Below are 23,878 nucleotides of genomic sequence, written 5' to 3'. Positions count from 1 at the left end.
TTACCACTTATATAAGTTTTTTAGTATAGGGTGATTTAGAAAACGAATTATTTATGGTTAAGTAATAAAAATATTCAAAAGTTTTTTTTTCAATTCTGTTTCATTTTCATATTTTAATAAACAAAGTTACACAAAGAGTAGATCAAATAAAAACGCAGTTTTTATAACAAACTCAATTAAATATCTAAATTAAAATAACTTATTAGTTTCTTTATAAATTGAAATTTATAATTTAAATGGCTTGAGATACATGCATGTTGTAATGCATTTAACATTAAAATATCTTCTTCAGTATAACAGCAAGGACAACGATAACACTGAACACGGGGACAAGGTTCAGACATGAAATAATGAGAAATATTTCAATTACACGACTGACATTAGTCCACGTACCATCTTCAGCAATTCAAATTCAAGGCATGCCAATTGAACATACATCAAATTTAGTTGCAGAAACATCACAATGTGTGTGGTACTTAAAATTAGATCACCATCCAAAACCAACGACCATAAAGTGCGGAATGTTCAAGTTTAATGACGCGTGCATTTCCACGGGCACACACATTCCGCACATTTCACGTTCAATTGTTGCACAGACAAAAATGATGATGGCTTGTTCTGTAGGACACAGCAACACAGCAAAAAGTCGACAACAATTCGAACCTGGTCGAAAGCGAAAGTACTTAGTTTTTTTTTGTCTCAAACTGCACTTGTTTTATTACTTACATGCGTCACCACACCACCACTCAGCATAGGCACTGGGTTGATCGGCAATCCTAAGCTCATATTCCTATAGTAATTGGGGAGGATGGCATGAAGCGGATAAACAACTGTGCTGTGGCCATTCGGGCCATTCAGGATAGATACACCCAAACATAACATATCTGGTCCTCACCAAATGATATTAAATGCATATCACATGTTCCACTGTTACTAAGAACGTCGTTGGTGTGTTGTTGTTAAAGCTATCAGAAAAATAAAGGTGGATTTTGGCACCACGTGCTCTCTCCGATGCTGTCGATCCTCCTAGGGGGTCAATTCACCTTAAATCTTCAGGATATTCATTCTATGGCCCTGGAGTCAGCAATAAAGATTTTGAGCCAGAACCCACATCAGGGTGGCAAAAGCTAATGCTGCTTTGTTGTTCTTGATCGGTTGGTTCTCATTGCACGCTGAACTGGCATAGTCACTGTTCCACTGTCTTGACCCTCACTGCCTGCGCGTTTTTCTGATCTATCTCCTTGCACTCTGGTTCTTCCAGGCGATGTTTCTATTAACGAAAAAAAACTCTGAAGAATTTCGTTTGGAAATTCCGAAGAATTTACTTTGGAATTTCCAAACAAATTTTCCGTTTAAATAGATTTTTTTGAACGGAGGAGGGCCATTTGGCCAATAAGGCCGAAAGTTGTTTGGTAGAATATGTCATTTGACCGGATAAAACAATGGTTTAAGGCAAACATACGAGATGGAGCCTTCTTTAAATGTATGCGTTTGCTCGGTTTAAGGCGAACAGAGATGCGAATGCTTTGTTTAAATGATTTGCATTTTTCCGATATGAGGCGAACATATTTAATAATGCCTTCTTTAATTAAACGCATTTGCCTGATTTAAGGCAAACATACGAGATGATGCTTTCTTTAAATGAACGCATTTGCCCAATATAAGACGAACAAAGTTAATAATGCCTTCGTTTAATGAACCCATTTGCCCGGTATAAGGCGAACAGAAGCGATAACACCTTGTAAGGTATAATGTTTGTAAGGTATAACGAAACTATGCCTGTTCCTTGCTACGGGAGGAACAAGCATATTCGACGAGCAGAAGAGATCCTCTCATTCTAGGGTCCTGTCACCATGTCCTTCTTGTCCGCAAACTTCAAAAGCAACTTTCCCACGCCTTTATTTTGTTGAAATACATTCTCGCAAGCCGTGTCAAGTCCAGACAACGTTGGCTGAAATTTTCTCCATCTTCCTGCATTGATTATGAGAACGTGTTGCGAAATTCTCTCCTCAGCTTTACCAGTCTGCAAAGGTAGCACATCATGTTAAACGGGATTTTATGGAACGAGATCTATTCGTTCTGTATTGTTTTCAAACAGTTCTAGTTTGATGGAACAAATCGCCAGTCCAACGCGGTGAAACTTGTAAAGGGCTGACGGCTTCAAAAATAAGTACGGATTCACGATAAAAATTATCGTAAAAATTGTGTAATTTATTTGACTGGAGTCCCCCTGCTATTGAATAAGTCGTAAAACAAGTACCTAATAATTATTCACATAAATTATAAACAAACTTCTATTGATTCGGGATAGTGGATCATTCGGGGTGTTGTCCCATTCGAGGTCATGACATTCGGGGTAATGACGTTCGGAGCAGTGTTGGGAAATGTACGTTAAAACACTCTGATTATGCGAATATTTACATTTTATCTAGTCAAATTTCATGCACCAAAAAAAATGTACGCGACATCGTGACATTGTTTTTTGCCGATGAAGCAAACTGTTTGTTTGCTGCTACGTTAGAGTCGTGCTCGACGACATTAAAAATAACCTCGACTATCCTGTTTTCCGCGAGCGGTAATGGCCGCCATCTTGCCTGCGGGGTTGCAGGACAGAAGGTCGAAGGTCAAAAGATCGAAGAACAAAAGGTTGAAGGTCAAAAGGTCGAAAGGACAAAAGGTCGAAACAAAAAAAAATTGAGTCAAAAGGTCTAAAGAACGGTTGTAGGACAAACTGTAGAAGGTCAAAAGCAGGCATTGAAAAAAATCAGATCATGAGTAAAAATCGGCTAAGTTCAGGCCAACTTGATGCTCTAATGCTGCCTAATCGCTGATGTTTTCTAGATCGTTGAAATTTTGCGTTCGTTGATTCAATGATTAAAGATCTTCATCGCTCACCAATGGGAGACAACTGAGCGAGGCAAATCACTTGGTTACCTAACAATGTTGCCACACGCTGTTGGAAACATCTTTTCAGACATTAGGAAAATTAAGTCCGCTATGTGAATGGAACTCTGATACACTGCATGAGAGGCTTTGATACTTTCTCTTCTCCATCCCAGCAACTTGAGAGCAGAAAGAATAAAGCAGTACACCAGATGTGTTTTGGTTTTATTCTAGTAGAGCAAGCGTAACACAAATGCTCTAGTCGTAGCTTCCCTGGATACCATACCAAGTTTGGCTTGGCGAACTCTGTTGCTCGTTGTTTACGCAGCAACGATCGCTCATAATCGTTGTTTGGTATCCATCTGAGCAAGGCTGTTCACTCACTAGCATAGGATGCTATGATTGAATTAGATCAATGCTCGTCCGCTTCACTCACGCTTTTAATGCCTGGTCAAAAGGTCGACGTACGAAATGTCGAATGTCAAAAGGTCGAAAGGACAAAAAGTCGAAGGGACAAAAGGTTGAAACAACAAAAATAGTCAAAAGGTCGAAGGGCCAAAATGTCGAAAGCAAAAAAGGTAGAAACAAAAAAATGAGTCAAAAGGTCGAATGACAAAAGGCCGTAAGGATGGTAGCTCGAAAGAACGGTTGTAGGACAAATGTCCGAACAAAAACAAAAAAAAAAGGCAAAACGTCGAATGTTAACCAACCATTCTTCTGCATATTTATGTTTATTTGGGCTGCATCTGATTTCATTGTAGAATTTTTCCTTCTTTTAGTCAAAGTCTTTTCTTTCGAGTTTCGTATATTTAAATTTAAATGTGTTTAACCTGATTTTCATTGTTGAATTTTTCCCTCTTTAAGACATATACTGTTCTTTCGCGTTTCGCATGTTTGTATTTATTTGTATTTTACCTGATTATATTTTATTGTTGAATTTTTCCTTCTCTTAATAATAGGGCTTTCTTTTGAGTTTCGTTTATTTATATTGAAATTTTCACTTGCTAATATTTCAATCCACAATTTTCCCTTTGTTCAAACATAGGGAATTTTTCACAGGTATGTTGTTCAAATCAATATCTTTGTCAAAGTGTTGCTAGGCTTTATTTACATAAATTTTAATTTCTGAAACTAGTTCTTCAATCATTTTCATCAAAATGATCATTCGAAATATGAAATTTTTGGCTTAATATACCATCTTCTAATGATAATAATTTTATTTTTATGTGCTTGAAAATTTATTTTTATTTTTAGAAACCGTTACGCTGTAAAGCAGGGAGGAATATTGAATTGCCCAAATATGCTTCACGTAATTTGCGAACGGACCCTTATTATTCTTTCATTTTATGAAGGCAGCTAGTTACCCTCTAACGCTCAACAGCACCTTTATACAGGGTACTTTGATATTTTTTATAATTTTAAATTGTTCAGCTTTCAAAAAGTTTTCAATGTCGATCAATAATATAAAGTTCAATGCTTGTTCAAATCTAGTTAAAAATTGATTCTAAACTACTCGACCAGCACACTTGTGATATAAAGGTTTCCGTAACTTATATACAACTGAATTCTATTACATTTAAGTTATAGTATCCTAGTTGGCGTGATTTGTGCTGCTTAGGTAGAAAAACAAAATTCTGAAGAGGTGAAATTTACGAAAGCAAAAGAAAGCAAAACAATGATTTTGAGGGAAAACAAAAATTTGGGCGTTTGAATTATCTCATAAGAACAGCCTATGATTATTGGAACGAAACCTTCAATATCTGTCTATTCGAATTGTTTTGGCGACTTTTTGTCTCTTCTATCTTTCGTCCTTTCGACCAATTATTTTTTCAACCTTCTTTTCCTTCAGCTTTTGTCATTTTTTCGACCTTCTTTTCTTTCGGCCTTCTTTTCCTCTGACCTTTTGTTCTTTCGACCTTTTGTCCTTCGACTTTTTGACATTCGACCATTCGTCCTTTCGACCATTCGTCCTTTCGACCTTTTGTCCCTTCGACCTTTTGTCCTTTCGACATTTTGTCCTTCAACCTTTTCACCTTCGACCTTTCGTTCTTTTGTCCTTTCGACCTTTTGTATTTTTGACCTTTTGTCCTTTCGACCTTTTGTCCGTTCAACCTTTTGTCCTTTCGACCTTTTGTCCTTTGACCTTTTCACCTTCGACCTTCTGACCTTCGACCTTTTGACACAGATCCGGTGGGCGCACAGGAAAGTGAAGTTATTATGATCTTTGATCTTTTCTATTTGAATGTTTATGACCTTTTGTCCTTGCGACCTTTTGTATTTTCGATCTTTTGTCCTTTCGACCTTTTGTCCGTTCGACCTTTTGTCCTTTCGACCTTTTGTCCTTTGACGTTTTCACCTTCGACCTTCTGACCTTCGACCTTCTGACCTTCGACCTTTTGACACAGACTTCATTCGCACGATGTCGAGGCTTATGTCTAATTACTATTCACTAAACGCACATCTCTACAGAATAAACCTGTTGATGGAGCCGGCTACTATGACAAACGATGTCGTAATTTGGTATTGCTCGGAAAATGACGCCTCCAAAGAGTAACTATTGGATACCCTTGTGGCCCGAGGTAAACAATTCTACGGGGAAGTAAGAGGTGTTTTGGGGAATCGCGATGTGGCGTATATGCAGGCTATCCAAGGATGTTAACGATCATTCAGTAATTTGCGTTCGATTATTTAGTAGTTTTTCAGTAAGACATTCCAGAAGCTGAATTTCAAAATATGTTGTATGGTGGACTTCTAGTGTGAAGGTTTTTCTACAACTTTGTTTAATGGTTCGTTATTAGAATTCAACTAATAACGGAGTAAGAGCGCTAGTTGCTGTAACTTAAACTAAATGATTGGAATTTTGTTATCATTTAGTCTAAGTTACTGAAACTATTGCTATACCTTCGTTATAAGTGGAATTCAAACAACGAACCATTAGGCAGAGTTGTAGAAAAAACTTTGCACTAGAAGTCCACCATACAACATATTTTGAAATTCAGCTTCTGGAATGTGTTATTGACAAACTACTAAATGATCGAACGCAAATTACTGAATGATCGTTAACATCCTTGAGGCTATCTATGCCTTTCTTTGCTCGTCTGACATTAAAGTTTATAACTTTTTTTTTCTTTCTCAGTTTTTTTCTTGCCTCTGTCTTATGTTCCGTGTACCATGAAGCGCTGGCCATCCGGAAGATGTTCCCTGACGAACCACAGCTCGAGCACGACGCTACGCCATACCGTTAATGACGTCATATACCCGGATAAACAGCTGTAATTAATTACTATGTCTGAAACTTGATTATGCATATGTACAACATGTGATAGATTTAGTTCGGAAAAGGTATTGGAGGGTAATCGCCCCTTCGGTGGGGTTTGATCCCACGACCCCAATTTCCTTAAACCTAAATCCCAACCTCTTCCGTCCTGAATTTACGCAATCTTGAGTCGCCACGAGTATCTTGGTCTATGTCCCTCACCACTTACTAACATTGATGATAATGATATAGTTTGTAAATATCATAAAGAGTCTCGGCTCCGTTAAGTGTCATACACGCCTGAGCCTGTCAAATAAACAAAATAGTTTAAAAAAAATAAGAAGCGAGAGGTGATGAATGAGAGATAATAAATTAGCAAATAAGAAGGAATTGAGAAGTGAGACCGAAGATAGAACGAAATAGAAAACAAATAAATAAAGAAGAAAGAAGAAAAAAATAAACAGGAAGAAGGGAAAAGAAAGATAAGAAGAAAAATAAAAAGAAGAAGGATGAATGCAGAACGGATTTAACCATTTTATTTTACATTTACAATTCTTCTTATTGTTTACTTCTCACTTCTGACTGAATGCTCGCACCTCTTTCCTCATTTTTTACTTCCAACTCTATTTCGCGCTTCTATCTTCTCATTTCTTACTTCTCATTTTGAAATTTTAATTTTTCCCTTCTCATCATTCACTACTTACTTCTCCCTGCCTACTCTCATTTTATGCTTTTCACTCTTATATCTCATTCCTAACTTCTTGTTTGTTATATCTTATGTCTCACTTCTTATTTCTCACTACTCACGTCACATTTCTTATTTCTCAGTTTCTAACTTCGCTTATTCTATCTCTCATTACTCATTTCTCACTTCTATTTTCACACTTCTCATCATTCTCCTTTTACTCATTTGTCCCTTCCGACTTCTTACATATTATTCTTATCAGCGAGCTTAATAAATTTCTTATGTGAAGTGAGAGGAGAGAAACGTCAAGTCGTGCTTTCCACCACTTACTTCGCACTTCACTTTGTCACCTGAGAAACATTTCGGCAAAATGGAACATGTTTCCTGATAATTCAATACTTTTTATAATTCAGAAGATACGTTTGTTTTACACCTCATAGTTTTCACGATTTTTGCAGAACGAATGGTAAATCTTGTACAATCCCTGTAACTTTTAAATGTGTGAATGAGAAGACTGATTCACAGCTATTTCAAAAATTGACTATATATCCAAACTTGTGGAAATTACAGCGAAATCATTTGACCCATTATTGAATACTTCCCTCAAACATGACTACTTTGTATGAAAAATAAAAAAATCACAATGACTTTTTCCACCACTAAAGCTATTGAAAAAATGACATATGAAGTTGAACATTAATTTTCATGGCTGACGTCTAACCGTTCGGAAATTTAGGAATATTACATCACATGAACATTTTTTAAACTCAATTTAATTAAAATCATTCTAAGTTTTCCCCGACGAATAAAATTTGCGACCATGATCATGAAAATAGGTTTTGGGGGATCCTGTAGCATAGTTGGCTACACGTTTGCCTTACAAGCAGATGGTCATGGGTTCGATTCCCAGTTCCCCCACAAACCCTCGTCATTCGCCGGATCCGCAGCCCATACGGTGGCGTTTTGGGGTACGCACCTCACCGTCATGGTTGCCTGATGACGACTGACAACTTGTTCTTCTCGGAGGCATTCCTCCAACGTTAACTGGACAAATTGCAACCGAACAATGCAACGATCATTGGATACACGACATGACCAAACGGACACAATGGACTCACGATGAGATGGGCTGGCAGCGACAACAAGAATGAATAATAAAAATCTAATAGATTCTGTGTGGATTCTGTACAGCAGAATACCACAGTAGATCTCGACACAGTAGTGGTTAAGAAACACAAAGTGCTTACCAAATACAGGAAGGAATAAAAAAAATCATGAAAACAGTTTGGCGGGAGAGTTAAGCCGAGTAAAACAGCACTTGTTTGGTGGTTTCTACGCATCTTAGTCCTGCTCAGTGCATGATTTCGTAAATGACTACTGCGATGACATTATGTCTTTCCATGCTTTGTCTATGGAAGTGAGCTGTCCACGTGGTTGAAGTGATTATGTCGATGGAAATGATTTTTTTTTAAATATTGCCACCACTAACCACTGGAACAGGCTAAGTTCGGAAGATCTAAGCAGAAAATACTATTCCAATAAGCGTTACTCCATAAAATAACAGAATCTGCCATAATGATGAAATCAATTACTACGAGAGAATTATGCATTGGGACAAACAGACTTGTTGTTTTTAATGATTTTCCGAAAAATTCAATATCTGTAAGAGTTTTCGAAAAGTATATAGCAAAATAGACTACTCTATGATAAAAAGTCAAAATCCACAAAATCTTACATGGGACAACTATGCATATATAGAAGGGCTTGTAGCTGCCGCTGTTATTCTTCTTCTTCTTATTGGCATTACATCCCCACACTGGGGACAGAGCCGCCTCGCAGCTTAGTGTTCATTAAGCACTTCCACAGTTATTAACTGCGAGGTTTCTAAGCATTCGTATATCATGAGGCTAGCACGATGATACTTTTATGCCCAGGGAAGTCGAGACAATTTCCAATCCGAAAATTGCCTAGACCGGCAACGGGAATCGAACCCAGCCACCCTCAGCATGATCTTGCTTTGTACCCGCGGATCTTACCGCACTGCTAAGGAGGGCCCCAAGCTGCCGCTGTATACTTTTCAAGTATCATTTCTCATTAACTAAATTGTCGTTTCGAATTAAAACCCATTCTACGATCAAAATTCAAATGTGTGAAAAGTCTTTTTCATTTTTATTTTTTTGATAATAAATTTCTACTTGCTATTGAAATATTTCATTCTATATATTTCTTTTTTTATAAGGCCAAGCTTGGTTATGAATTCAAACGTGCATTTTTTACCATCCTCCTTTGCCACCTTCCACTAAGTGTGTAGGACGAACGGCAGACCTCCAGCGTTATTAGCTTCCAACCAGAGCTACCACCATCCACGGGCGCAGACCATTTGACGCGATGACGCGTACTATAAATAATGACCAGAAAAAATATGGAGGAAGAAAAGGAAAAAAAACACCACAAACTGATTGATTGATGGCTATCATCGTCCGGGTTCGTTCAAATTGTGCAGCTTGTTTATTGTTATTTGAAAAGTGTTGCATTGTTAGGCGCAGTTGTTTTTGCTCGCACATGAAAGTGAAATTTATACCACCAAAACGAAGGCATTCAGCGAAAGGGATGTGCAAACCGAATCAGATCCGAAATGAATTAATGTTTGTTCAGGTTTAGCCATCATAAAAATTTTATGCGGACGATCAAGTGGTTACCATGCAATTGAGACGTTTATAAATTGATTGCCTTTTTATACTGGAAGTGAACAACAACGTTTGAATATCGATGGGGGCAGGCCAAGCTGTTGATTGGTGAGTTCAATTTGAACATAAGAGACGAACCCGAGCAGCGTGCGTGATTGTGATAACATCTTTGAAAGCTTATTTAATTATAGGTAATCCATTTTTTGTATGATAAAATCAAATTTTTATAAGAGCCAAAATTAATCCACTTCCTGGTGTTGATAACTGTTTTCTTGCAATGAAAAAGGTGATAAGTCTTAGGGACTTTCCACATTCTATTCCATTTTCCACAATCATTTGTAGGGGATACTTTAACCTTTTTCTTCTACTTCAATACTTGAACCCCTTTTTTTACAAATCTATAAAGTTCTAGGTTATGTGGCTTAGTAATTCGTGTACACAAAATATATTCAATAATAAGTAATAATATTGTCACTCACCTTTTTGCTTCCGTAGCCCATGGGCGCACAAGCTCGTTAAGATGTCTGCACGGACCTCCTCCCACTGCATGCAGACTCGCTGAAGATTTTGCGCACACTTTTTCGTCACTGAACCGCACTCCCAAATCAGAACACCGGTTTGTCTCTATCTACGACGCGTCCGTTCATCAGTTTCATGTTTCACCTTAAAATGTGCTCTGCCTGGATATGACCCCGATCGGTGGTCAGACGTGTCACCTTTACTCCGTCTCGTATGCTGTCAAACTTTTAATGTTTTGATTTGAATTTCCTCCGGATTCCAAAATATTAATTTGTGCCGCCGAAGTGCCAGATTTGCAAGTCAAATGGCATCCGTAGCGTGGCGGCTTCTTTCCGGCTGACTACTCACTCGCGCGCCAATCGATTATACAATTTATCCAACAAACCAAAAAAAATAATACGCACGACTCCGTAGAAAATGGCGCCACGGTCAACAATGGCGCAGCGGAGGAATCGTGGAATCGCAAGCCACGCGACGAGCGAAGAAATGAGATAATTCGATTGTGTCACTTTTCCGGCACTCGGCCACTGGAACTTGGCTACTGGCTTCAGTTTCTAGGTGATGATGACTTTTTGCTTGCTCACTTCGCCTCTCGTCGTGTTGTTTGATCCACTTTCAATTTCAAATGACACACACTCGGACTCGGTGCGGATCAGATGAACGACCGATATGTGGCACTCACACGATCCGACTCTAACTGAATCTGATGAATAGAGTTGGCGAAATTATCGCCTTCAACTATTTTCTTCACTTCGTTTCGATGTCATACACGATTAACACTGCTTATGCTTCTTCCTTCGATCGCGTTCGGATCTATGTGCCATATTCCGCGGAGTATCTTACGATCCGCGAACTTGCCTTCTTGCTCCCGTCTCCGAAGCTGTAGTACTGAAATGGAATGTAGGGTATTATTTTTGTTTTTCTTATTCGATCAAGTTTTTCGGTCACCAGGGCAGTGCGTGACTATTTTCTGCGAGGGAGCTGCAATTGGACGGCTTGAATTGTAAACGGGTATGATTGTAGCCAGACTTATAAAAATGCTTATTCGACATGAACTCAAAGTCTGAGCACGATGTTGACCTTCTGTTGTACTACTGTTGCGTGTCCGCTAGAGCTTGATAATTCGCTAATTTATGCATATCCTATCTTAACAGTCACTCATGTGAATATTTTGAATTTGTGAACGATAGCTACGGTAAACGACCTACCTCAATATTCCACTATAGGGGTACTATAGTTTTGTAAAATTGCTTTTATAAACGTCGGGCTTTCAAATATTAATTGATTCTAAAAATATTATATCCTAAAACATATGACAGAGGCTATGGGCAATCGTTTTTTAACCACTTATTCATTTGAAAGTCTCATTATGCTGTTATGCATTACAGAGTCGAGGGCATATTTTATTACTTGTTCTACAATTTGAATTTTGATTTTTTAAATAATACTCTCAGTTTTGGAGTCCCGAACAAAAAATACTGTGCTTTCATGAATTCTGATGAAAACCTAGGATATGAAAACCATCAAACTTGAACTGAAATCGATACAGAGTGCGGCGATTAAACAATCAAATAAACTATCGACAGGTCGAAAAATAAAACAACCCAAGGTTCGTCTAATTCAAATTAAATGGGACTTCAAAGTTTCTAATTAACGAAGGCACGTTATTATCGAGGCACGGCAAATGCTGGGTAAAGCGTACCATTGGTACTGCGCGTACCTGAAGGAATAAAATAGACCCCATCTCGCGGTCCTTAGCCTCTTACCCAGCAACTCCTATCCCTACCTCCCTGCGGTGCTGGCCGGGATACGAGCAACCTTACGGAAGATCGGGTAACCAACCACGGCGGGAACTATGGTCGTATGCCGACAGGGAAGGGGGGTTTGCTCCTCTCCGGAGGTGCAAATCTTATTGAGCGTCTGTTCTCCATGTCAGGATCGGCTCACAACAGTGTCTATTCTGCAATTTAGGGGCGGCTGATCATCGTCCGAGTGCTAGCGAGGGACTCTAAGTGAAACTGGTGCACCATGGTCCACCGGAAATAAGGAGGAATGGTCCTCCGGAAATTTAGGGGGTTTGGTGTCAGGCCCTGCAAGCCCTGGTCGAAGTCGACGGAACGATTGGTTCGACGAAGAGTGCAGACAGATTCTGGAGGAGAAGGACGCAGCGCGGGCGGTCGCGCTGCAGCAAGATACCCGGCAGAACGTGGAACGTTATAGACGGAAGCGAAGACAGCAGACCCGCCTTTTTCAGGAGAAGAAACACCGCCTGGAAGAAGCGGAGTGCGAGGAGATGGAACAGCTGTGCCGTTCTCAAGATACACGCAAGTTCTATCAGAAGCTCAACGCATCCCGCAAAGGCTTCGTGCCGCGAGCCGAAATGTGCCGGGATAAGGATGGGAGCATCTTGACGGACGAGCGTGTGGTGATCGAAAGGTGGAAGCAGCACTACGAGGAACATCTGAATGGCGCGGAGAGGACAGGCAGTGAAAGTCAAGGCAGCGGAGGAGTTGACTTCGTCAGTTCAGCGGATGATGGAAGCCAACCAGCCCCCACCTTGAGGGAAGTTAAGGATGCCATTCAACAGCTAAAGACCAATAAAGCAGCTGGTAAGGATGGTATCGGAGCTGAGCTCATCAAGATGGGCCCGGAAAAGCTGGCCACTTGCCTGCACAAACTGATAGTCAGAATCTGGGAAACCGAACAGCTACCGGAGGAGTGGAAGGAAGGGGTTATATGCCCCATCTACAAGAAAGGCGACAAACTGGAGTGTGAGAACTTCCGAGCGATCACCATCCTTAATGCCGCCTACAAAGTGATATCCCAGATCATCTTCCGTCGTCTGTCACCATTAGTGAACGAGTTCGTGGGAAGTTATCAAGCCGGCTTCGTTGACGGCCGCTCGACAACGGACCAGATCTTTACTGTACGGCAAATCCTTCAAAAATGCCGTGAATAGCAGGGCCCAACGCACCATCTGTTCGTTGATTTCAAGGCGGCATACGACAGTATAGACCGCGTAGAGCTATGGAAAACTATGAACGAGAACCGCACCAAATGTGTCATGTACAAGACGCTTATAAGACCGGTTGTCCTCTACGGACATGAAACATGGACAATGCTCGAGAAGGACTTGCAAGCACTCGGAGTATTCGAGAGACGGGTGCTTAGGACTTTCTTTGGCGGTGTGCAAGAAGACGGTGTGTGGCGGCGAAGAATGAACCATGAGCTCGCCCAACTCTGCTGCGAACCCAGTATCCAGAAGGTAGCTAAAGCCGGAAGGGTACGATGGAGCGGTGGTGGAGCGGTGGAGCGCAGCGAGCGAGATGGGCAGACCAGGTGCAAAACGACTTGGCGAGCGTGGGGCGTATCCGAGGATGGAGAGATGCGGCCTCGAACCGTGTATTGTGGCGTCAAATTGTTGATTCAGTGTTATCTGTTTAGATGTTAACTAAATAAATGAATGAACGTTATTATCGAGCCTGTGAAACATTGTGCTTGCCACACAATACAGGGATATTCGTATTTGATTGGCTTCGATATCTCAATAACTGTAGAAGTGCATTTAGAACAAACAATTGAGAGTCGCCTATCAGCCTATTGCCATAGGGCACTGCACAAAAAAATCTCTTACTCTTTCGTTCTTCATAAATTTTGACTCTTTCTCGCTGCAAAGAAATTAGAAAACAACAAGGCCAGTAAACGTCAAAATTTATGAGGAACGAAGGAGAAAGATATGTTTCTGTGCAGTGCCCTATAGCTCTACATCCCAACTGGAATTTGGCCTGCTTTTCAACCTAGTATTCTATTAGCATTTCTTCAGTTATTAAATGGATTTCGATTATTTCACACTCTGATTTTAGCCATACATAAGTTCTGATCCCAAAGTCCGATAATATAGTAATCCGATGATTTCCTAGTGGAAGTTCAAAAGAATATTCCATGAATATTTTGATTTCTTTATGGTGAAAATTCGGAAGATTTTCCTATGGAATTTAGGAAGAATGTCTCGTCTAACTTTATAAGTATGTCTAGTGGCAATTCGGAAGAATATATCCTGGAATTCATCAGAACTCCCCGTGGAAAATTGGAAGAATATTTTTTTGAAAATTCGGGAGCATTTCCCTTGCAACCTGGATATGATCCTTATCTGGCTTTTCAAAAAGCTCCCAAAGCACCAACAGTCGCCCCTACCTTCGACTGAAATGGGCCAAAGCAGCTCTCCTGCCAGCTGGAGGTAAAACTTTGCTTCCCGAGAAAAATCAATGATTATTGAAATAACCTTCCAAACTTTATTCAATAGCAGTTGCCCTTGGGTGCTCGGCCTCCAAGAGGTGAACCGTGTTTACTCAGACCATATAGACTTCGAGGGAAATATAAATGGGCTATTAAGTTAAGAACTAATATCCGGCATTCCATATCGAACGGGATCCTTCAGGAGATCCCATTCGGCGTAATCGATTATAGCGAAGACTTACCAGTCCTCGGTATCCACTCCGGAGCAACATAACAATTTCGGCTCCCAGACGTCAAACAGAAGATAAGTGATCTAATCAGTAATACCCCTGCTCCCTTCATCCTTCTGGAGGACATGAATGTACACCATCTAGACTGGGTGAGTTAAAGTTGAGGTGATGCTATACTAGAAGCGTTTGATGCAGCAGACCTCCCCACCATAACCCACCCCCACCGCTATCAATGACGATCCTTTCAACATAAACCCCCTTGTTCTTTCTTGATTTCACCTAAATCGTCCTAGATGCTGCTAGGACGGCCATTCTCAAACCAGTAGCTATGTGAGGCGAAAGACCATTCATTGGTGGCCATATGAAACACGTCGGGCGGTGAAAGCCAGAAGAAAGACCCTCCGAGCGCTATGGAGGCTGTCCCCTGATCATCTTGGAATGTAATTGCGTTTTAAATCTACAAAGAAGTTTACGAGTGTCGATTAGTCATCCAAGATACGAGGAAGAAACAATGATAGGATTCTCTTGACATGACGGTGAATCCAATGCAATCCGCCGTCGAATTCTGTGACAAAGTCAAAGCTTTCAGTGGCAAGTGGACATCAGCACCCATTCACTACAATGTTCAAGATCGAACAATCTTCGACCAAAGTCTGTAATCATTGGCGTAACTAAGGGGGGCCAGGAGGGGCCTGGCCCTCCCCAGACCCACTCGTGCCCTCCCCAGACAATTTGAAAAGCGAATTCCAAAATAGTATTTTATTTATATATCACAAACATATTTCTAGGAACTTCTTTCAAATAGGCGTAACTGTATTTGACCTTGAAATTTGAAACGGCTAATTCTCTCTTAATTCAGCATATTTGGTACAACTGACGTTACTACCAGATAGATCGAAATCTATTTTTCCTGTTGGGCACATACTGCCGTTCTACGCATAATTGCCCCATGTACATAGGAAATTCCAGCAAACATGGGACAAATATGAGTATGACAGCAGATAAGTTCACCGAAATAGTTTGAATGAAGAGCACAATCGCTGTTCCAAAAATCAAGGTCAGAATCAATTAGGCCCTTTTAAAGAAAGTTCTTAGATTTCCTTGTTCCTCTTTGCATCATATGTCTTCTATGGTCAATTTTCGGCAAAGTATCTAGTTACGCCTATGTCTGTAATCCTGCTCGTACAGGGCTCTGATGCGCTTATTCTTATCTACTCCAGACCAATCTCGGACGAATCACCAGCGAAGCGACAACGGAAATCTACTCTTTTCGCTGTTCCAAGAAGTTGCCAACGCAATGGAGGAATAATGTGCATCCTTGGTTCCGGTAAGTGGTTATCCGGTGGAATTTCAGAAGTCCTCCGCCGCTGGATCAGTATTGACAACTTCCGAACTAAGGTGTCTTGCGCTCTGTCCAGAAAAAGAGCAGGGTATTTCCTCTCTTCTGCCAAGCTTCTGGAGCGGATCAACCGAGCCTTGGCAGACGAGTGGTGTCAGCGTTTGGTCCACGACGATGCCAGGTACAGCCTAATCTCGCTAATTTCCTGCGCTTTCAAGGTCGTGTAGAGGCTGGACAACCACCGGCTTCGGGAGAAGCTAGAAGCAGACTGGGCTTCCAATTGCACGCGTTTCGCCTTGGGTACAGGACAGGGTTTTATTTCGCTGGCCTTAGGAACCTTTATGACGCCTTCGAACACGCGTACCTGGTACCCCTAAACATCTCAAAGGAGTTCTACCACTCCTGAAGGTCCCCCATTTTCAAGCGGATCAGCGAATGAGGATTTTAGGATAACATCGTTGCCTTTATCCGCAACATACTTTCGGAGCGCTCCTTCCGGGTCCTTGTCGGAAATTATCTGTGTACCCCAAAGGTAGGTCCTGGCGTCACACTTATCTTTGTCGCCATTGGCGGAGCTCTACCTTGTCATAAGACGAGTTCGTACAATTCAATTTAATTCCACCACTTGATTGTACCTTTGACAGATACGCATTTCACCCACAACAGTAAGGCCGTCTTCAGTGTATCGTACTTGACTCGACAAAAATCACAGAAGCATGAGGATTACTACTTTTGACCATGCCCATCTTCACCATAACATAGGAGAGAAAAGAGGTGTTGATGTAGTACTTAATGAAAGGCCCCCGACTCAGCGACACTTTCATAAGTAGATAATGCGGAAGGTATTCGTTGGGTCAGCCTGTAGCTGACAATGTGACTATGATAGATCTTACACCGTAACACATCATGCAAAGGTGTCTACCCAGCGTTACTGGGATATTATCATTTGAGCATTTGAGATCATCATCCTGACTATCAGGATTTTGGGGCTTATTAACGCAGTTCGGGGCTTATCAACGTTGCGAAAATGTTGCTACAAGAAAAACTGCGAAAAAAATATCTCCATAACGAACATTGCATTTTGATAACTGAGTGGTGTAGATAACTGAGAGCTGAGACTTGCAAAGATACTGCTTCTTTTCCCTTGTTTTGGCACTTAATCTTCTTTTGAACACAGTTGACCATCGAGTTTCAACTGTCTCCTTGACTGTATGTAGTGTATCCAATTCGCGAATTAGTAAATTCATTTTCTTAAGGATTTTGATACCAGGAACAAAGCACATGTTTATAACTGATTAATAATAAATCCTCTTGGCAGGTCCCGTCCCAGACTGAGAGATATCCCATCATAACATCAGTACACGGTATACAGAATCAAAGAAAGGTCGTAATGAAAATGAGAGTTTAGAAGTGACGTGATTGCTATCGTTTTATGAACGAGTGCAAAAGAAGGCCAAATGAACTCATAGGGTGTTGGCTTGCTTCGTTCCGTGAAGAGATAGCAGTGACGTCATTTGTTTACAACGAATGAGCAGATCGAATGATGAGCTGGTTTGTTATGCCTGGGTCTAACCTTCCTACACCACTTCCGAGTGTTTAAACAATTTTCTTACTCTTTATTTACTTGAATTCTGACCATATTTTAGCAGCTCTTCACTATTAAGTAAGCCGTAAGAGGATTCATACATGCTCCGATATGTTGTACAACAAGGGGAAAGTTGTACTGTCCAACAGTCGTAAAACTTGCTCCGAGGCGGTCCGACTTCAGTCCTAACGTACAAAATTTCCTTGGGGCGGAGTCAAAGTTGTACAACATGTCGAAGCGTGTATTGGGCTCCAAAAGGAGTATCAACCTGATAAAGACCCTCTGCACCACCGAGCGCCACAACTTGACAGTTTCAGACAGCCGTCCTAATCAGTGCCATAATTTCTTCGCATATGAATCTGCTTTTATTTGTTACCGACAATAATGCCAATCCTTATACTCACCGACTCTGTTAGGGTTGTCTTCGGCTCAGCAACTTTTCACGGACAAAAAAATCATCCCAAAATTTGAGTTCAAAGTAATTACTGATGAGAAAATCGCTGTTGAAAACAATAGCGACGGGCACTGTTCTTACAGCAGGACAAATAAATCACACAGATGTTGAATTTGTCACATGCTACAAAGAACTTCAGTGTTTTTATCGCATTAGAACGACTAAACCGTTTATCTAATACGCCCGTGCTGTTTTCACTCGTGAAATAAACTTTCAAACCGTCAAGACAACCGACTCAGCAGGGACAGTAACGAACACTACGTTTAGTAACATGGATAAGAGCTAACAAATAAATTCTCACGTAACAATCGAAAAAAAAATTACTCAAAATTGGTGTAGTTTTCCCTGTTTTCCCATGATTGTTGTCAAAACTAGAGCAAGATGCAAGCGCCTCACCAGGGTTGTTAGGGCCAATAACCCAAATTAGGGTATATGTATTCAACATTTTCAATTTTGAGTTGATCAAAGTTCACTTTGGGTAAATTAAACTAAGCTTTAAGTAAATTGTTTGAAGCTTGAGCTTGAGCTTGAGGTTGATTGACTGCTCGTAGTTGCTACTCCATTATGACCAGGTCAGCTGTTCTTGCACAGGGAACCAACAGATGTTTGCTTGGGACTAGTACACATCTTCAATGTACAAGTACTGGTGATCTCATTTGTTAGGTATGAGGCAGAAGCAGTAGCCATATGACTACCAAGCCCGCCATTTCACTCTTAGAGTGAAATCAGTAGTGATTCAGTTTCATTCCAAATTTTCGACCACTATTCTAGTTTGAATCTAGAGCAAAATAGAACAAACTCGTTGGGTTCCCCAGCAGTGTTCCATTCTTGTTTTTCAATTTTTTAATTAAATGAAATCATCGAGATGGCGCCACGAAAGGCGCCGTAATTGCAAAGTGGATTGATCCGTAGATTGACTCATTCATAAACCAAAACAATTAAACAATATTTGAATCTCGGGATTTATTCGAGGTTCAAATCTGCAGAAATTAGAACTTAGCTGTATAGCAGTTTTTTTTTGACAGTTAACTTGTATAAAAAATGGATCTAGAACAGCTGCTGGGTAAATGAATGTTGCAGATTCAAATTCAAACTGACAGCCCCGAACGATTTTCAATCACTGCTGATTTCATTCTTAGTGCTAGAAAAGTCATTTTACTCAAAAATGGTTTATAAGCGGAAAGTACGGTTTTGAGTGACCCACTTCTAGGTAGTTCTGGTTTTCTGTGTGGGTCAGGATTAAAGTACCGTAAGATTAGTATCGGCGCAATACGTCTTTTTCAAATGGTAAACTTGACATGGTGCACATCGATAATCGCATCATTCGTATGATAAAGCTCTGTCCAGTTAGAATCCGGAATCATTTATTGTATTGCAGCAGCACGGAAAGTGACCGCTGCAAGAATTATTTTACAGCGGTATGTCTACCTAGACGCCCACTTGGTGTGGAATAAATTTCATGGTGTTTCGTGCAGCGAGTCTAAAAATATTCCAGATGGAAGCCGAGATGAGAGAAAAAATTCTGCATACCCCCGTTGATAATCCTGTTCATCAACGGTGGAACCTACGTCAAAATGGATTCAAGACAGCTTCCTGGCCAAAAAACAGCAGTTGTTCCCGCGAGATTAAGTTTGCTCTTATGGACAAATTTGCCAAAAAACTGACGATTTGGCGAGGGATATGCAGCTGCAGAGCAAAGACCAAAGTGTTCGTGACGAATAAGACGATGGACTCTAAGCTGTACAAGGAAGAATGTCTCAAAAACCGCGTACTAAGTTTCATGAAAGCCCATGAAGATCCCGTGAAGTTTTGGCCAGATTTGGCGAGTTGCCACTACAGCCGGGAAGTCATCCAGTTGTACCGCGATAATAACGTACATTTCAACAATAAAAACATAATCGGGGCAGTTCACCCCATCGAGACATTTTGGGCAATAATGAAGCGAAAGCTTAAGAAAAGTGGATAAACAGCTCGGGACGCGACTCAGATGACCAAAATGTGGAATAAATGTGCCAAGGAAGATGTCTTCGGAGGTGTGCAGCGTTTGATGAGAGGAATAAAGAAGAAAGTGCGAAATGATTTACATTTATATTTTTTCTTTAAAGTACAGTAAATTATGTACCTTTGTAATTCGAAAAATAATTATTACGTCCAGGATTGTTTTCACCAAACGATCATTTGTTCTGGCTAGCAATAATTTATCGTATTGACCATTACCTTTCCTAATGTTGCACCAGGCGCATGCAGAAAAAAAAATCCGTTAAAATCCATACTGGTCATTCTTGAAGTCATAAAAAATAAATAATAAGAGTGGCCCCCTGCTGAAATATATCTGGGAAATAGGGGAACTGTTCCGTTTTCCATCTCACTGAACATATATTCATCTCATCGTGAAACAAAGAAATACGGCACCAATTTCGTCGTTTCTTTTTGCTAACATGCGTGCTCACTGCTAAAAAAATCACAAAAATAAGAAACAAAACAAATACCTTTTCATTGTTTTTCGTGGGACGAATATCGGAGCTATGAGATGAAGTCCAGGAGCAGTAACCCTAGATGCGCTCGATCTGTCATTGACAAAAGTAACCTCTCGGCGGATCGTTTCCAGCAAGTTTTCAATGACACTAGTTCCTCTTCTCAAGTGAAGGTGGCAATCATTGACACACACAACGATGCAGTCAATTAAAAAAATAGTGTTACGTCTGAAGATGGTTGAATTTGCTATCAATACGCTAAAATATTCCAACACTGAAGATCCTGTAGTGCTTTTTTTTAAAAGAAATCTTCTGTTCGAAAGGCCATTTTTATCACTTTTTGCCCGGGCTTCGAGATAGAAAATGTCTCATATTCCGGGAAATTCCCGGATTTTACCGTAACATTAATTCAAATACTGATTATGACTCAAATGCCAAAATTTAATATTTGAATGAGATTAACGAATACGTGGATTCGGCGTATAATTTATAGGGGAAGTGCACCGGTTTCGGCCAACTTAGTGCCTAATTTGACCAACCCTAGAAAATACATATTTTTCCAAAATAATCGATCAGTTGAAAGCAGCGTTAAACTGTGAGGGATATATCTTTTGTTTGAACTAATAAAACCCTCGCGAATTGCTTTATTTTCGGAGTTATTAGCAAAATTTGCCAAATTAGGAACATGACCAAAACCGATACAGTTCCCCTATCCATATATTTATTGTACCGCTCATAATAACTCTACCCCTCCTCCACGGTATACATAATCAAGTCACCACGAGAACGCTGGCTCCTATCCCTCTCTTACTAACTAAAAATGACATTGATTGTATATATCACAAAGAAACGTCGCTCCGTAAAGTGTTATACACGCCTGAGCCTACCAAATAAACGAACTTGGAAAAAAAAAGAATCAAGATAGGCTCGTAAAAGAAAATGACAGCTCAAAAGTGACGTGATTGCTATCGCAGTATGAACGAGTGCAAAAGAAGGCCAAACTCAATCATAGATCCAAGATCTTTTTATGTACAGGTTATCCGACTTCGTCAGTAGATGGAATAACCAGCGCGGGGGAAACATACATTTTCAGTGCAAAACGTAAACAAACGAGAATAAATTCCATACAAAATCCAAGATGGCTGAGTTGTGGATATTGACAAGTCGGATAACCTGTACATAAAAAGATCTTGCATAGATCGTTGGCTTGCTTCGTCCCGAGCAGCGATAGCAGTGACGTCAATTGTTTACAGTGAAAATTGATGTTTACGTACGTGTCGATAGTGCCTTGTTTTTGTATGCCGTGCCCCTTCTCTTATTTTTAGTCGCAGAGAAAAATACGCGGCAGAAAGTCGTCTAGGAAAACATACCTCCATAAAAAGCTACTTCGATATTTTTTGAAAATTTGGCCGCCTCATGGTATATTCTGGCGGTGAAAACTTTGATAGCACGTGCTATTTGTACTGCGCATTATTTTACAAATCTATGAGAGCCTTGGAAAAAGATCACGAAAGTTGTCATTACAAGGCACAATATGTTAAAACAATATTTTAACTGCAGCTGAGAGAGATATACACATTCAGTTTTTGCCAGCCTCAATTGACCCTTGTAGTTTTTATTACACTTGACACATGTATTTTCAAATTGTCACTGCAACAGGTTTGGGGCATAGATTTTCATGCTTTTTTATAAGTTTAACTCACTTTGAAAATTTTTTAAGATTTTTTTTCCGGTTTACCACATAAAATTTAGAAATCATAGAACAAACAGCAAAATTAAAAGTGAACTCATTGTGTATCAACAATCGACGAACGGCTCTCCCCGAGCAGGAGAAATTACCTCAATAATACCTCATTCTGTTATTGATACCATACTTTGTTATGAACTAGCCTTGCATAAGAGGTAAAATACCAAAAAATAATACCAAAAATTAATATGCAAAATACTTTAGGCATAACATACTTAGGTATTTCAATACCAAACGAATTTGTGATGCGTTTGGTATTGAAGTACCTAATCATGTTATGCCTAAAGTATTTTGCATATTCATTTTAGGTAGGGGTAATGACGGCTTTGGCAGGCTTTGTTCTATTATTGTCAGGGGTTTTTTTTATGACTGATTATGCTCAAGTTTGGCCCAAACATTCTTTGCATACCAAAGAATATTGTGGCCAAATTTCAGTCGATAAAAACCCCCTGCCAATAATAGAACAAAACCTGCCAAAGCCGTCAGTTCCCCTATTATTGTTTGGTATTTTACCTCTTATGCCAGGCTAGTTCATACCAATTTCTGTTATCAAGGTCGTCGCTCCAGCTCGGGTCCCGTGCATTCGAGGCGATAGAAAGAAAAAGAAAAGTATGCGCTGCTGCTCTGTCTTGAGGGTCCGGTCCCATTTTGACTGCCATCACCACTTTTCCAACTATGTCTTTAAAATAATTATGAGTGACGCACTGTTTGCTGCTTGTAAATCGTATTATCACCTGATCACCATGGATTGTACCCTGCAAAGTCAACATAAAAAAAAATCATTCTATTTGTATCTCTGTGCCTGCGGAATCTGTAGCTAGGAGCCCAAGATTATACAGATTTGAAAGCTTCCGATCGAGTTGATTACAGTATATTGCTTACAAAACAAGAAAAGCTAGACATCTTTCCAGATTTATTAAAATGGTTCGGTTCGTATTTGGAAAACCGCTAACTTTATATAAACATTTGGTAGGCTTAATCCGAACATTTCACATATTGCTTGGGGATGCCCAAAGGTTGGATCGATTGATTGTTGAATTTTGCTCAATGAATCGCCTACTTTAAGCGTGCTTACAGCGGCACAGTAGGAGTCAACTTTTTGAAATCAGTATGGCGAAAAGCATCTAAGGTTTGATTTCTCAAAATTGAGCACCTTCATCGAAAAAATATTTGGTAGGCGTAGTAGCGGACACCTTTCTACATAACCGGTACCAAATATTTTTTCATGAAATGTTCCTAATTTTGAGTAAACCCGCGTTAGATGTCTTTCGCCATACAAATTTCTGGTGGTTAACTCATGCTGCCTGTTTTCGCATATACTACAGCGCCTGGATGTGGCAGCGGCGGGTTGAAAATCAGCCACTGCCAATAATTCATTGACTCAGAACGACCATTACAAACAAGAATTTCCTGTCACCACGTGTCCCAAATTACGTGCTGCACGATCCTGTGTGGTATACAGGTACATGTCATAATACACTAATGCACTACAGCACTTTCGACTTCAACTCCACGCTCAACACATTCTGATAACGGCTGCAGTGTATGCTACGCAACGTAATTAGGTGAGTCGTCCAATTTAAAAATTGTTCGCAAGAGTTAGTAATTTTTGGCTTCCACTTTTTTTCTCGGTCTTCACCATGGATACGACACTTGATGGAGTAGTGGACAATGAACTTAAAGATGCATTTATTTTGTTCTAACGCTAAGACCATTCTATTTTTTTAAATTCTATAGTTTTTTATGGTATAAAAATGTATGTCGAATCAGTTCGACTACCGCT

The 23,878-nt window shown here is 40.1% G+C and overlaps 1 protein-coding gene across 7 annotated transcripts in view; it reads right to left on the bottom strand.

The window, feature by feature from the left end:
* LOC134226671 (myb-like protein Q) overlaps positions 1 to 23,878 on the bottom strand; it is a 571,978-nt gene that overhangs the window by 275,673 nt on the left and 272,427 nt on the right. For 3 of the 7 annotated variants that reach the window (XM_062707594.1, XM_062707592.1, XM_062707595.1), the window contains one exon: positions 9,991 to 10,918. The exons of the other annotated variants lie outside the window; for them this stretch is intronic. In XM_062707594.1, the coding sequence (XP_062563578.1) occupies positions 9,991 to 10,011 (21 nt within the window). In that variant the 5' untranslated portion in view covers positions 10,012 to 10,918. Of the gene's footprint in view, positions 1 to 9,990; positions 10,919 to 23,878 lie in introns of those variants that run through there. 7 annotated transcript variants of the gene reach the window in all.

This window comes from Armigeres subalbatus, chromosome 3, assembly GCF_024139115.2.
Source record: "Armigeres subalbatus isolate Guangzhou_Male chromosome 3, GZ_Asu_2, whole genome shotgun sequence".
NCBI classification, from domain to species: domain Eukaryota; kingdom Metazoa; phylum Arthropoda; class Insecta; order Diptera; family Culicidae; genus Armigeres; species Armigeres subalbatus.
Note: the sequence above shows the minus strand (reverse complement) of the source record. Positions and strands in the feature narration are given on the sequence as shown.